At 34.4% G+C, this 12,746-nt stretch overlaps 1 protein-coding gene across 5 annotated transcripts in view; it reads left to right on the top strand.

The window, feature by feature from the left end:
• Positions 1–12,746, top strand: part of STXBP5 (syntaxin binding protein 5) — a 106,950-nt gene that overhangs the window by 73,243 nt on the left and 20,961 nt on the right. For 2 of the 5 annotated variants that reach the window (XM_074164047.1, XM_074164042.1), the window contains exons 17-19: positions 262–387; positions 841–992; positions 8,721–8,786. In XM_074164047.1, the coding sequence (XP_074020148.1) occupies positions 262–387; positions 841–992; positions 8,721–8,786 (344 nt within the window). Of the gene's footprint in view, positions 1–261; positions 388–840; positions 993–2,460; positions 2,545–8,720; positions 8,787–12,325; positions 12,386–12,479; positions 12,528–12,746 lie in introns of all 5 variants that reach the window. The other 3 variants (XM_074164020.1, XM_074164026.1, XM_074164034.1) reach the window with 3 other exon arrangements.

Here is a 12,746-nt window from a genome sequence, read left to right as displayed (position 1 = left end):
TGGAAAAGTGAAATATCTGTGATCATTGCTCAATTATTTTTTCAATTAGGTGATGGATCAAGAGAGCCCTTAAGAAGAAGCAAATGACCAGTTCCAGTGTGGTTTTTTCTATTGTTTTTATGTGTTTGTGTTGATTCTTTGCAATTTTCCAGCTTCTGAAGTCCAGTGTGGAGTAGAATTTAATGAACTCTGAGCCCATAAGGAAAAAACGGAGAATGTGGAGAATCATAAAAAGACACTATGTTTTGTTTTACTTTGCAGAGTTAAAAATTCTCCTCTCAAGCAGTCTCCAGGCTACCAAATTGAGCTAGTTATCCAGCTAGTGTGGGTGAGTGGAGAACCTCCTCAACAGATAACCAGCTTAGCAGTCAACTCAGCGTATGGCCTGTAAGTATATTCTACACAGTTTTTTTTTCATTATTCTGTTAAAGTGGTTTAAAATTATCTGTTAAATCTTCATGTGTGTTCACATGAGCTGCACAGCAACAGGAGAGGCAATCAGTCTTCTGTGCTTAAAAGATAATTCCTTTTGGGTCATGGCAGATCCTGATGATGCTAACATCAGAAGCAAATCAACTTAACACTTCCTCACCTGGCACTGTAAGGCTCTGTCAGGTTGGCAAGTACAGTGAGGGTGATCTGTGCTACTCAGTGTCACATGTTTTTACAAGAGAACAATTAAACAATACTGCATCCTAAAATAGTATTTTATAAATATATTTAATTTAGGGTAATTTATAAAAATTAGGAAGTCTTAGAATTCTGAACAGAAACAAATACTGATATAAAACTTTACCAACATTTGATTAGCACTATCTTTCCTTCCGCTTCTTTTTCCAGAGTAGTTCTTGGAAACTGTAATGGTATTGCCATGGTTGATTATCTCCAGAAGACGGTGCTCTTGAATCTAGGCACGATTGAACTGTATGGCTCCAATGATCCTTATCGTAGGGAGCCACGATCTCCCCGAAAAACTCGGCAACCCTCTGGAGGTGAGTAATCCAAAACTTATTTTAACCAACTGTGCCTTTCTTCTGAGCTCATCTAGGCTACTAGTGTGTATTCTTTGAATTCAAGTGTATTTTTCTATATTGTGGCTTCATCATTCTTGATCTATCCCTAATGTCAATGTTCCAGGTTTGTCCCTTCATGTTTCCTTCAAAACTGTTGCTTAGTGGAATCTACCGATGCTTGATATCATAACTCATTTTTCAGTGTAATGTTAAGATAAAGCAGATTGGGAAAATATTATCTGTACGAATGGATAAATCCTTTGTGCTTATATGCAGTTTACAAGATCTTGATTTAATACAGGATGAAGAAGTAGAAGTATCCTGGTATTTCTGATAAACCTAGTACCCATATCACATGCATGTATAAACTCAATGTTTGCAGATACACTGGCTATCTGCTGTGACCCTTTGGCTTCCTATTTTAAACCTTGACTAGAAATGTCCCTGATAGGCTAAAGCATATTATGTTGTGTATGCTGTTATGTTATGTTTGAGAGGAAGCCTTTGATTTAAATGAAACAAACTTCCAAATACGAATCAGTAAAAAAAGTCTTTTTTTTCTTTTTTTGAAAAAAGGACTTTGATTTTTAAAATATAGCGAGGAAGGGTGTTACTTTCCTCCTCAGCTGTAAAGAGACTTTTCAGGCAAAATCTCAAACTTTTGCCGAAAGGAAAACTTAATATTAAGTTATTTTCTTCTTGTTATGTAGTGGATACTTTTAAGCTAATTTGGAAGGCATTCTTTTGCTAAAGGCAGAATGATAAACAATGTTGTTGCTGCCCCAAATGATTATTTTTCAATGGGAAATAAACTGTTCAAAAAACCTTCATGCTCTAGTGTTTGTTGCTTTATTTTGAAATCTAGAATAAAGTCCAGGTAAGTTCTTTAGGTAATATTTTATTCAAATTGAAATGGATGCTCTAAAACATTTGAGAGAGACCTAGTTAACACCACTTAGCTTATTTCAACTGAGGAAACTGGTCTAAGAGTCATTAACGCAGAGCAGAACATACACAGTCAGATAAAATATTTTCTTCTTATACTTAAACTTTAAAAAAAACCTTTTTAAGAGAGAAATAACTTTACTGGTTGACTGTGTTAACTTTTCTTGGGAGTTAAATTCTGATTCATACATTTTGATTAGAAACTGGTTTTTTGAAGTGTTAAACATGACTTGCTTTGTTTTCTTGGCTTTTGTTATTTTAATGGATCGGATCCACATAACTGAGTTACAACTGTCTCGATGTTCATGAATGAAGTTCTTTTCTGCTCATGAATGTAACTGTTACATGAAATCATATTTTTTTTCATCTTACATCTTAATATTAACAGTCTGCATGGCAAGAGCATTTTATAAACCTGGTTATACAAGTTATTCTGCTGGCTTTTCTGTCTCAAATGCACTGTTAGTGTCTCCGTCTTTCCTTTTCTCATTGCTTCATAAAGGTATGCTGACTGTGGCTTCTTGCATGTGCGGCCTTTCTAACTTATATTCAGAGTCTGTGAAAAAGCTTCGCACCTCTTATATAAGTAAGTCATCTCATGGCAATAAAATATTTTTGAACATCTGAATTTGATTTTTTGACTTGTTCACTCCCCGTAAATATTTTCATTAGTCCATTTTAAGTAATTGTTTTTACTTTTAGAAACTAATTTTTAATCCATCACACACCTATCGTGTTTTTGTTCTTGGCATCTGTAAAAGAAACTTGAAAAAAGGAATCATAACAGTCTCTGTATTTTGTGTTTTTTTTAAATAAGTAAATATTAAAATCAAAAGGAAATCCTGTTTCAGAAGTTACTGATGTCTACAAACCCACGATCTTTCTCACCAACCTTAGTGTTGTTTTGAAGTCTGAGGCTAGAAGCTTCCCTTGCTTGGTCCCCTTTCTGGCAGAAAAAGCTTTAGAGCTCTAGTGTTAGGTTATTATTATTTTTAATAATATTTACCACTGTAAAAGATGGCAATTTGTCTATTACAAATGAAAATGTACTTCTACAAAGTTAGTGATCATAGGGATTAAGAGTGAAGGTGTCTGCATATTGCACAGCCCTGTGCGGTTTCCAAGCAGTTTTGAAGTTCAGGTACCTGTGCAAAGGAGGTAGCCCATCAGAACCATGATTTACCTGAGGGCTTCTCTGGCTTACTCCATCATTCGCAGCATCCAAGAATTTTGAGAACGTAAAGCTGATTTTAAAAGCATAACATTGTTCCTTTCCCTAGGGTGCCAGTTTTCTCCAGCCCTTGGGCAGAGGTAGGTAATCTCATCCCATTTTTAATGAAGGAGACTAGAATAAGCTAAGGGAAGAATGACCTGGAGTTAATGAAAAAAATAAAAATAAAAAAAGACTTGAGATTGTGGTGCAATTCTGTAGTTTCTGATATTTATTTTTTTCCCCAACAAGAAAAAAGAAACGTCAGAGGGGGAAGGCTCAATAGCCAAATACTGCTTTCTGTGTAGTCTTCCATCTTTTGCTGCCAAGGGAGAAAGCAAGCTAGGCATAAAAGAAATGCCTCCACCTTATGATAATACAGAATTGAAAACCAGGCTCTGCCAATGATTTATTATTGTGAAGGGAAGCAAAAATTGGGCATAAGTCCCAAAACTGATTTCTGAAGCCAATGGTTGTAAAGCTGAATTTACCTACACTATTTAATATTAGGAATAAGTTAAGACAGGTTTTGTATGAGAATTAATTTCTTAAGCGTGTAGTTAATACCCTTTCCCTCCACCACCCTACCAATATCTTGTTTAGCTGGAGCTAGTGTCTCTTTAAAAACTGAAAATAATTTCTCTGGAGTTACCATTTAATATTTCTCATTATTTGTAGTTCTTTCAATGTTGCCCAGACTTGAATAGCTTAAATGATAAAGCATTATTGCTGTGTAATTTTCCACAAAGTCAGTTACATTAAATAACTATTTTTTGTTATATTCATAGGATTGGAACTATAAGAATTAGCCAGAACACTTTCAGATTTTGCATTCTCCCTTTTTTGAACATTAATATTTGTGTTTAGTGTCTTCAAAGATGTAAGGAACTTATACTTCCTTGGTTTGGTTTTGGAAAATATGCCTTCATTGAATTCTTTATCTTTAAAACATTTGTGTTTTAATACTTCTAAATTTATTTTTCTATGAATAAGACATTTTCAACTACTGTACAGCTCTAATAACCTCCTTCAGGGAGTATTAGTACCTAATTTCTAATTTTTCATAGAAAAAGTGCTTATATATTAAATGTGATTTGTTTTGGAGAAACTGAGTGCATTTCCCATTCTCTGAGACAACCACAATGCATTTTAAAAAACAAAATAAAATCAAAATCATACTAGCCTATGCATGCAATCAGCAAGTTACGAATTAGTTAAGTTCAGGTTCAGAGAGCATGCAACAGAGCAGCATATTGTTACTGTATGTGGTATCCCAAGATGGACAGAACCAAAAATTAAATTATTTCAATATAGAAGGGAGTAGGAAGTCATTTACTGTTATTCAACCACTTCCATAGGTTTTGCCCAAAAAACACAGCAAGAATTCATCCTTCCTCATTAAGAACTCTGATACTCTGTATGTTTCAGCATAAACTGTCTATTTAATAGATCATCAGTATCTGCTTACATATTTATAATTTAGTAAATGGCATGTCCTGAGTCAACCAATTGAAAATTAAAAGACTTTTTAAAAAATGCGAGATTTTCCCTTCACTTGTGTTGCAAGAATATGATGTGTGTTTCTGTCATCTTATTTTTTTTCTACTCAGAAAAGAAATTCAGATTCCCGTCTTAAAGCAGCATCTTTTTAGAGACAAGGCTCTCTACACTAGCTAGACTGTAAACTGTCATTTCAGGCTAGCTCAACAGATACAAGCTCCCAGTTGGGATCGTGTTTTGGAATTTATCAGTGATTCATACCAGGTATATTACTCACATGTTTTGGGTGGCAATTTATAGTTTGTGAAGCATGCAGTATATATGTTTTGTGAAGGCCTTTGAGACAGTGTCATCAGGTGCTTGACAAGGATAAAAACCAAAGTTGACCTTTGCCTTCAGGTTGTAATAGTGGGGGGGGGAACCAACTTCGGCCATGTGCCAAAATACACACCATGTGTACGTAAAAGCTTTATAGCATGATGAAAACTCTACACGCAGTGGAGGCGAACATTGCTTAGAGACCTTTGATAAACTGTTTGCTATAAATATGACAGGAGCCATTAAGAAGGCAACCAATATTGGTACCAAACTATCAAACAATTTGTAATTTTATGGCTAAACACCAAAATTTAAGACAGCTGTTATTTTTCCTTGCTTAGTTACATAATCAAGTTCACATAGGACACCAATCTTAACTCTTTTGCAACCTACTGTTCTTGGGAGTTAAAAGTTTTTATGTGACTTCTCAACTATTACAATATAATACAACAATACAACTCTTTGTAAGTTAGTATTTTGTAGTTCTACCAGAGGCAGTTTAGGATTCTGACAAAATAGAAGCAGTTCTTGCATACATATGACTTCTTTTTTTGCTTTGCTTATACATCAAAAAGCCTTTTTTTGAATGTAGTGTACAAGGGTTTCAGAACTGGGGTTGAGTCAAACCTGAATAAAATACATGCCTAGAACCTTTCTGGAGTTGCTTGTTGTAGTTGTTTTCCCTATGCCCTTTTTCCTTGAACTGAATCTGGACATTAACTCTATTTGCATTTTTAACTTAAACTAGAGTAATGTCGGCTGTGGCTAAGCCAAGTCCAGAACTGAATCAGGAAGTTTGATTGTTGGGTTTGGGCATCTTTGTACTCCATTTTTCAGGTTAATTGTTTTTAATTCTAACTTCTATGTCTTCATATCAAGCTTGTTCTAGGTATAATTTTTAATTAGACTAGTTTCCGGTCAAGTTATAGTTTCTTCAGAGGTGTATCCACCTAAAGATTATGTGAAAAACTGACAAATGGCTCATGAGAGTTGCTTTGTATGTCCATTAATTCCAGCTATAAATCTAGGGAATTTTTAATGCATATAGGGAGTTTTTAGTGCAATGGTATTTTTTGTCTTTAATGACACTTGATTTTTTTTTTCATTCATTTTTGGGTTTTTTCCAATTTCTTGCTACTAGAGTTCAGATATATAAGCTAAAAGCTTATTAGGTCAGTTTTCCATATATTTGCGTTCTAATCAGGTTGTAGTCTTTGCAGTTTTGACATGGGAAATCTTGGAACAATTTGCTTTTGTAATCCATAGTGATTTGCACATATGCTGTAAGCCTGAAGCCAGAGGACTTTGCCAAGAGAGCTGTCTTACTGCCAGTGCGCACACTGCTTCTATCAGGGTACCTGGGCTTTTAAGGTGAACAGCAGTTAATGGTTGTTACACCAGTTTCTTCTTCTCATTGTTCATGGACAGACCCTCATATCTCATGGACTTAACTCAGATTATTCTTTTTTATTCTCTGCTTAGTTTAATTACTAATACAGTTATAGATAAAATTACTTTTTATCTATTCCTGTCTCTTCTCCTCTCTTTTAAATAATATAGCAGTGATGGCTATGCTTAGATTTCCAAGGTTTATGTGCCATAACGATTGCCATAAATCACACTTCTCTTTAGTGAGATAAATCTTACCTAATGTATAAAATTTATAGGTTTATGATGAAAGAATGTTTTGGGGGTTTTCTTTTGGAGCAATTGGTAACAGTTACTCATTGAGATGTATATTGATCAAATCATAGCCTCAAAAACATCTTAGAAATCAAGCATGTTAGGTGTGTGACTTCATTGTTGGCTGTTCCTGTCAATGCAGGATTTCACTTTTCATAGAAAAACTAGTGTGAGAAGTTAAATTCTTCCTATGAAGATAAAGAATTAAAAAACTTATGAGAAAGAGGAATTAAGTTCCTGAACTGTGTGTTTAGATTTGTACAGCTTGGCTCCTGAAGGAGCATGATCTAGAAACATAACTATTTCTAAAAGCACAGTACAGGTTTGTCATCCCAACACTGCTACCATCTAAAACTTGTATTGCTTGTTGGGAGAGCAGCACCTCTATTTTTGAAAGATCTTTTTACGCAGCCCTGGCTAGTACAAAATATTTAGATTGCCATGCATGTCTAAAACTCTGGTGTTTTCAGAGGTGAAATCATACTTTGTTAGAGACTATCTACTACGATTATCCCACAGTGGTCATTGATTTACTGACAGATAAGTAACTAAATAAATAATTTTTTTTTTCTTCTGTGTAGTGGAGGTATAGTGTCCATGTGAGATTTCACCGTATGTTTTAGAATTGAAATCAGCTTCTGGACTGTTGTTAAGTGTAGTTTTAACCAAGCCTTAAGGTCATCTGATAATTTCCTGTCAATCCTAGTTATTGAGTTTTGAGGTTCAAGCTGCACATGTTCTTAGTTACCTTAAAGGATACTTTGCATAAGTGAAACTGTGTGAATGCAACATACTTTTAATGTGTTCCACACTTCAGAAGAACCTTTTTTTTCTTTAAATGATTAACTTCAGTTTTAGTATTGGAAAATCTAAATCTTTGATCGAGTAGTGCTGTTCCCATATTTTCTTTTTGTTGTCTGTTGACAGATATGTACAGATGCACTAGTGAATGTGTAGAATACAGCTGTATAAATGGGCATTGCACATGCAAGCCCTTTTTGCCTTAGCCATTGCCATTACACCTCTCGAACTCTTTGACTATCTGAAATATTTGTGTGCATGCAAAAACCTTTCATTTTAACAAATATTTCTTATTGTTACTGTTAAGTATTACAGGCTTGCTTGCATAAGTATCACATTGTGAATTTTTGGAGGAAGACTTCTATATAAACCTGAAGATGCATTTCTAACCTTAAAATATCGATAAAATTCACTGTTCTTAATCGTGGGCAGTCTTGACAGCAATTTCTTTTCAAAAAGAAAAATAAAATTCTTTGTATACTTCTAGTTAGTGCTATGGAATATAACTTAGGACCCTTATGAGGCAGCTTCCATCTTTAGCATCTGATTGTGGACTCCTGTGGTTTATTTCCTTCCCTGGAATGCAAGGAACAAACTTTTAGATATATTAATATATTGCAGTTATTCAAATGATCAGCTTTGACAATGTAAGAATTTAGTGAAATTCCTCCATACAAGGAAGAACACTTTTGTAAGCACCCTAGTACCTAAATTCTGTGAGGGACATCAGTAAGGAGTTTTGCTGGAAAATGAACTTGGCAATGCAACAGCAAATACAAAGCATGTCACTGTAACAGTGGGAAAATAATTTGAAAAAAGGCACTGCCATTTCACACATACTGCACGCATGGCTGTAATCTTCAAAATTTTCTTTCATCTAACTTTCTTTGAAAATTACATTTTTAATATAACTAGGATTTTTTCAAAATAGAAATTATATTTTACTTAATATATATCTATAGCATGTAATTAACTAACTGTTCTGATAAGTCTAACTTGCTGAAAATGTGGTGTTTTTCCACTGAAATTTAATGAGGAAGCATATTTCGTAAAGAGAACCTTAGTAGGAAGAACTGACTCTACAGTCACTGTGGGTAATGTCCAAATTAAAAAAAAAAAAAAAGTAATTCATAACAAATTCTAGCATAACTGGCTGGTTTGTAGCTAATAAGAAATAAAGTTCCTAACTGCAGTGAAAGAAAGGATAAAAGTAGCAGCTGTATTTATTATATACTGGTTTTGTGTTCCAGCAGGTCTTTGTGATATTAATGAAGGTACAACAGTGCCAGAAGATCGCTGCAAATCGCCTACTTCAGGTAATCATAACTTTCTCTGATCTTCAGTTTATTTGCCCAGAAGATGGCATGCTTTAAGTCAACATCTACTGGTTAAGTAATTATACAAAATTTGTTGTCTTCTCGCATACTATTTGAGCTGTTGTAAATTTGGCTGTGTTGCACAACTGCTTTTTTAAAACAAGGCTGATTTAAGAGATGCAATAGAAATATGTCATAAAGATGAGTGAAGAGAGATATAATCTGAAATATTTATGCTTTGGGGAACATACTGCACAATAGAATTTTGAAACTTTGATAAGAAATGCACAAAGTCCTGTAATAGTTCACGTGACTGTTTCATAGTCCTCAGAAGTGGTAAAGATTATTTCTGTAAAAAGAGGTAGTTTACTTCTGCTTCCTCATAAGTGGTACATTACTATTTTTCTTTGAAATCAGAGGTCTTCAGAAACTGGCATCCTTACAAAGTAGGAATTCCCTACTTAACATTCCCCCTGTCTTTTTTTTTTTTTAAGTTGGCACTACTGTATGTGAGCATTTTAAATGCATGCTTCAGCAATATGTAATACTATTTTGTTTAATAGTGGCTAGTTGAGGTTATAGCCATGTAAATGCTTAATAGTGCATGTTAATATATAGCATTAAGATGAATATTTCATGTACTAGCTAAATATTTTTCACTTCACCTTTTCTGAAAAAACTTTTAAAGTAATATGTCACTTCATCTTTTTCATTGAAAGCTATACTCAAAGTTAGAGTAAAGGACAAGATTGCAGACTTACTCAAGTACCTAAAGTGGCATGTGTATTCTTTACAGTGTAGTGCAAAATGGTAATCAATATAGGCATCTAAAGATAGATTCCTTTTCTGTTGTAGCCTGTACCTTTCAAAGCCAAGTTGAAAGCGTAATGAAAAAATATCCCATTTGTAGCTCCAGTAGAAATTTTAACATAAATTTTAATTTCTGATTTGACAGCAGCTGTCTTTTGATGTTAATTTTAAATTGTGCAAAACTCTCATCTAGATCAGTCAATGTCACTTTCTTTTTTGCTAATCCTTTCTTAGACTAAATTAGATTTATTTATAATTAAAACAAAATTTGGATGGAAATTTTAAGAAGTCTTAAGATGTAACTTCATGACAGACCTGTGTAAAGATAAATATTACCATGCTGCAGTTGTCAACTTCAGCATAATTTTTAATGCAAGCGTTTTTTGTTGTGTTTAGAATATATTCTAAAGTGAATCTCTTTCATTTTTAAATATCAAGACAATGTCTGTAAACGATTTGCTGTGTAGTGCTGCAGTTGCAGTAAATCGCTTTCTCTGTCAAGATTGAGGAGGCTGATGCTAATTCTTACTAAGGTATTTGACCCACTTAAAGTCCAGGCTAAGTCTAGTTTCTCATTGACTGCTATAAAATGTGTACAATGAACAGCTGATGAGTTGTAACCCTTAATCAGTATCCTTTTTTTCCCCCTTGATCTCCAGTGTCATCAAATGTCAGTTCAAACCATTTCCAACTGGTACTGCAAAACTTAAAATACTCTTTCATTTGAATTAGAGGATTTCTTTCATAATTTGGAGTAAAGCTCCATTTATTGTTTCCATTAACAGTGCAACGAAAGTAAGCCCAAAGATGAAAATCAAGGTTTATATGGAAAAATCCTAAATTTAACAATTTGCCTTCCCTCCCTCTCTATTTACCTTCCTCCTTCCTATCTCAGTTGCGCTAGCTGAAGTAGGTTAAAAATAATGCAATTTTGTTATTTAAGAGGATCAAAAAAGGAGGCAACTTAGAAGAGATGGATTCAAATGTCCTGAAAGGAAAGCAATTTAGAGGGAAATTCCTGCTCCTACAGAGATAGAAATCAGTCTCCAATTTCTTAGTTGACTATATTTCTTTGTTGACTATATGAGAATATTCTAATATACACTAACTTCAAAAATTGTAAAGTCTAGAAGTTTGGAGAACCGAGTGTTCTGTGAAAAGAGTGTATGTCTAAGACTTATTTGTCTTTAGTATTGTGTGTATAAAAGTACCAAAAATAGTGAATGGACAAAAGACGGAGGGGGAAGACCACTGTTGCGCTCCCCTGTAAAACAAAATCTTGAAGCAGTGAGGCTGGACTGTGCCTTGCTTCCCTCGGGTCTGTCCTGTTCTCCCAGCTCTTGGTGAATGAGATAAGGCTTCTCCAGCTTTCCTTTGAGAAGGGTACTCAAAGGGAGGCACCTCCCTGATAAGGTTTGTGAAGAGAGAAGAGCTGCAGTTCCTTAGGTCTGGTTTAAGCTTTATATCTTTTCTGGGCAAGAGCACAAGACTGGAAAGAAGCAGGAAAATGGCATTCTGTTTTTGGAGAGATGAGAGGACATCTTGGAGAAATCAGCTGCACAGTATTGGTGAGCTTGAGATGCAGGGCAAAAGCCAGATTTAAATGAAGTTCTTCCAGTCTAGAGTCACTCTAGTTAAGAGGAAAATACACTAGCACAAAAAGTTTGCTTTTTGCTTGCTTTAAGATTGGAGGATGGTATTGGCAACTGAGCACATTATTGGTTTTGACTGCTACAATATGATCAGTAAAACAGACCAGCAACTGTTGGGGCTGAAGTCTGCATTTGCTTAAATGATGTTAATTTTCCACCTCTTCAACCTTTCTGTGCCCAGGTGAAGAGAAGTGGAAGCAAACTTCCATTAGACTTCATCCAGTGGGTGGTTATATAGTTGAGAGGACTGTAAAAGGTATTACCTGTCTATGCAAGTTAGGAGAGTATCCTACATTTTTAATAACACAGAGCTATAGAAATACTGTGAAAATGCAAGAGAAATAATATCTCCTACTTTTTTTACAGAAGTCAAATGGTTACAAGCTTAGGCTCCAGAGGTGTTTATCTGACCCCTAAAACATTGTATAGCATTGTGAACTGTTGAGTTTGTTCAAGAGTGTCAAAATGTTTGCATTCTATTCCTATTTTACACTTCCACAATATAAAATCCAATGACCGTTACCATTACAATGGTAAGCATCAAGTTGTGGCCTATAGCCGCCACTGTTTTCAGTGTTAAGGATTTGGAAAAATCTCAGGTGGCAGCATTGCCTCAGAGCTGTCTGCAGAGTGTTGAACTGTGGCCCAACAATACTTACTGCGTTGGAAAAAAAAAATTTTTTCAAAATTTGAGTTTATTGTTACAACAGTGTTCTGTGAATGATAATTTAGTTTAATCTTTGTGTCTGGAACTGTGATTAGGACAGCAATCTAGTTATTCTATGTAAACATTTTATTCAATGAGGGGAAATATTTCTAGCAATAAACTTGATGCACAGGGCAACGTCGTACCTTGCATTATAATTTTTGTGGTTGATCTCAATATGGCAGAATTCCTGTCATACCAACATAATTTGGACTTCATAGTATCTAGTACAGCAACAGAGGATACTGGTATCGGTATTTGATATTTTAATACATCTTTGTATCTTCCTTAAACTCAAAGCTTGTATTAATATATCGGATTTGTGTCAAAAATATGTTTGTATATCCGTTTCATTCTGTCTTCACTCATAGGTTCTGGTTCACCAAACAATTCTGATGATGATCAAAAAATGAATAATTTTATAGAAAAGGGTACAGTATTTTTCTTTTTTATAGTATTATTTTTTCTTCAGTTCATCCTTTGATACACTTAGATTGATCTTTTTTATTAAAATATTATTTACAGTGAAGAACAAAAGCAGAAAGTTTTCCAAGATGGTAGCCAATGACATAGGTAGGAACTAGAAAAATTCTGCTCTGTTCCTAATCTAGTGCCTTATTCTATGCAACACTAACCCAGCAGCAAAAAAAAAATAATAAAATTTCAAATTTTAATGCATTAAGTTATTAATTTTTCATTCTTTATGCTAATTGGTAATTCTATGGGCTGCTTCTGTACTAAATACACTGGGCACAATGATTTTTAAAAAAATCAAATATATTGGTGGTTTAA

The sequence above is a fragment of the Numenius arquata genome, chromosome 2 (genome assembly GCF_964106895.1).
Source record: "Numenius arquata chromosome 2, bNumArq3.hap1.1, whole genome shotgun sequence".
NCBI classification, from domain to species: Eukaryota; Metazoa; Chordata; class Aves; order Charadriiformes; family Scolopacidae; genus Numenius; species Numenius arquata.
Note: the sequence above shows the minus strand (reverse complement) of the source record. Positions and strands in the feature narration are given on the sequence as shown.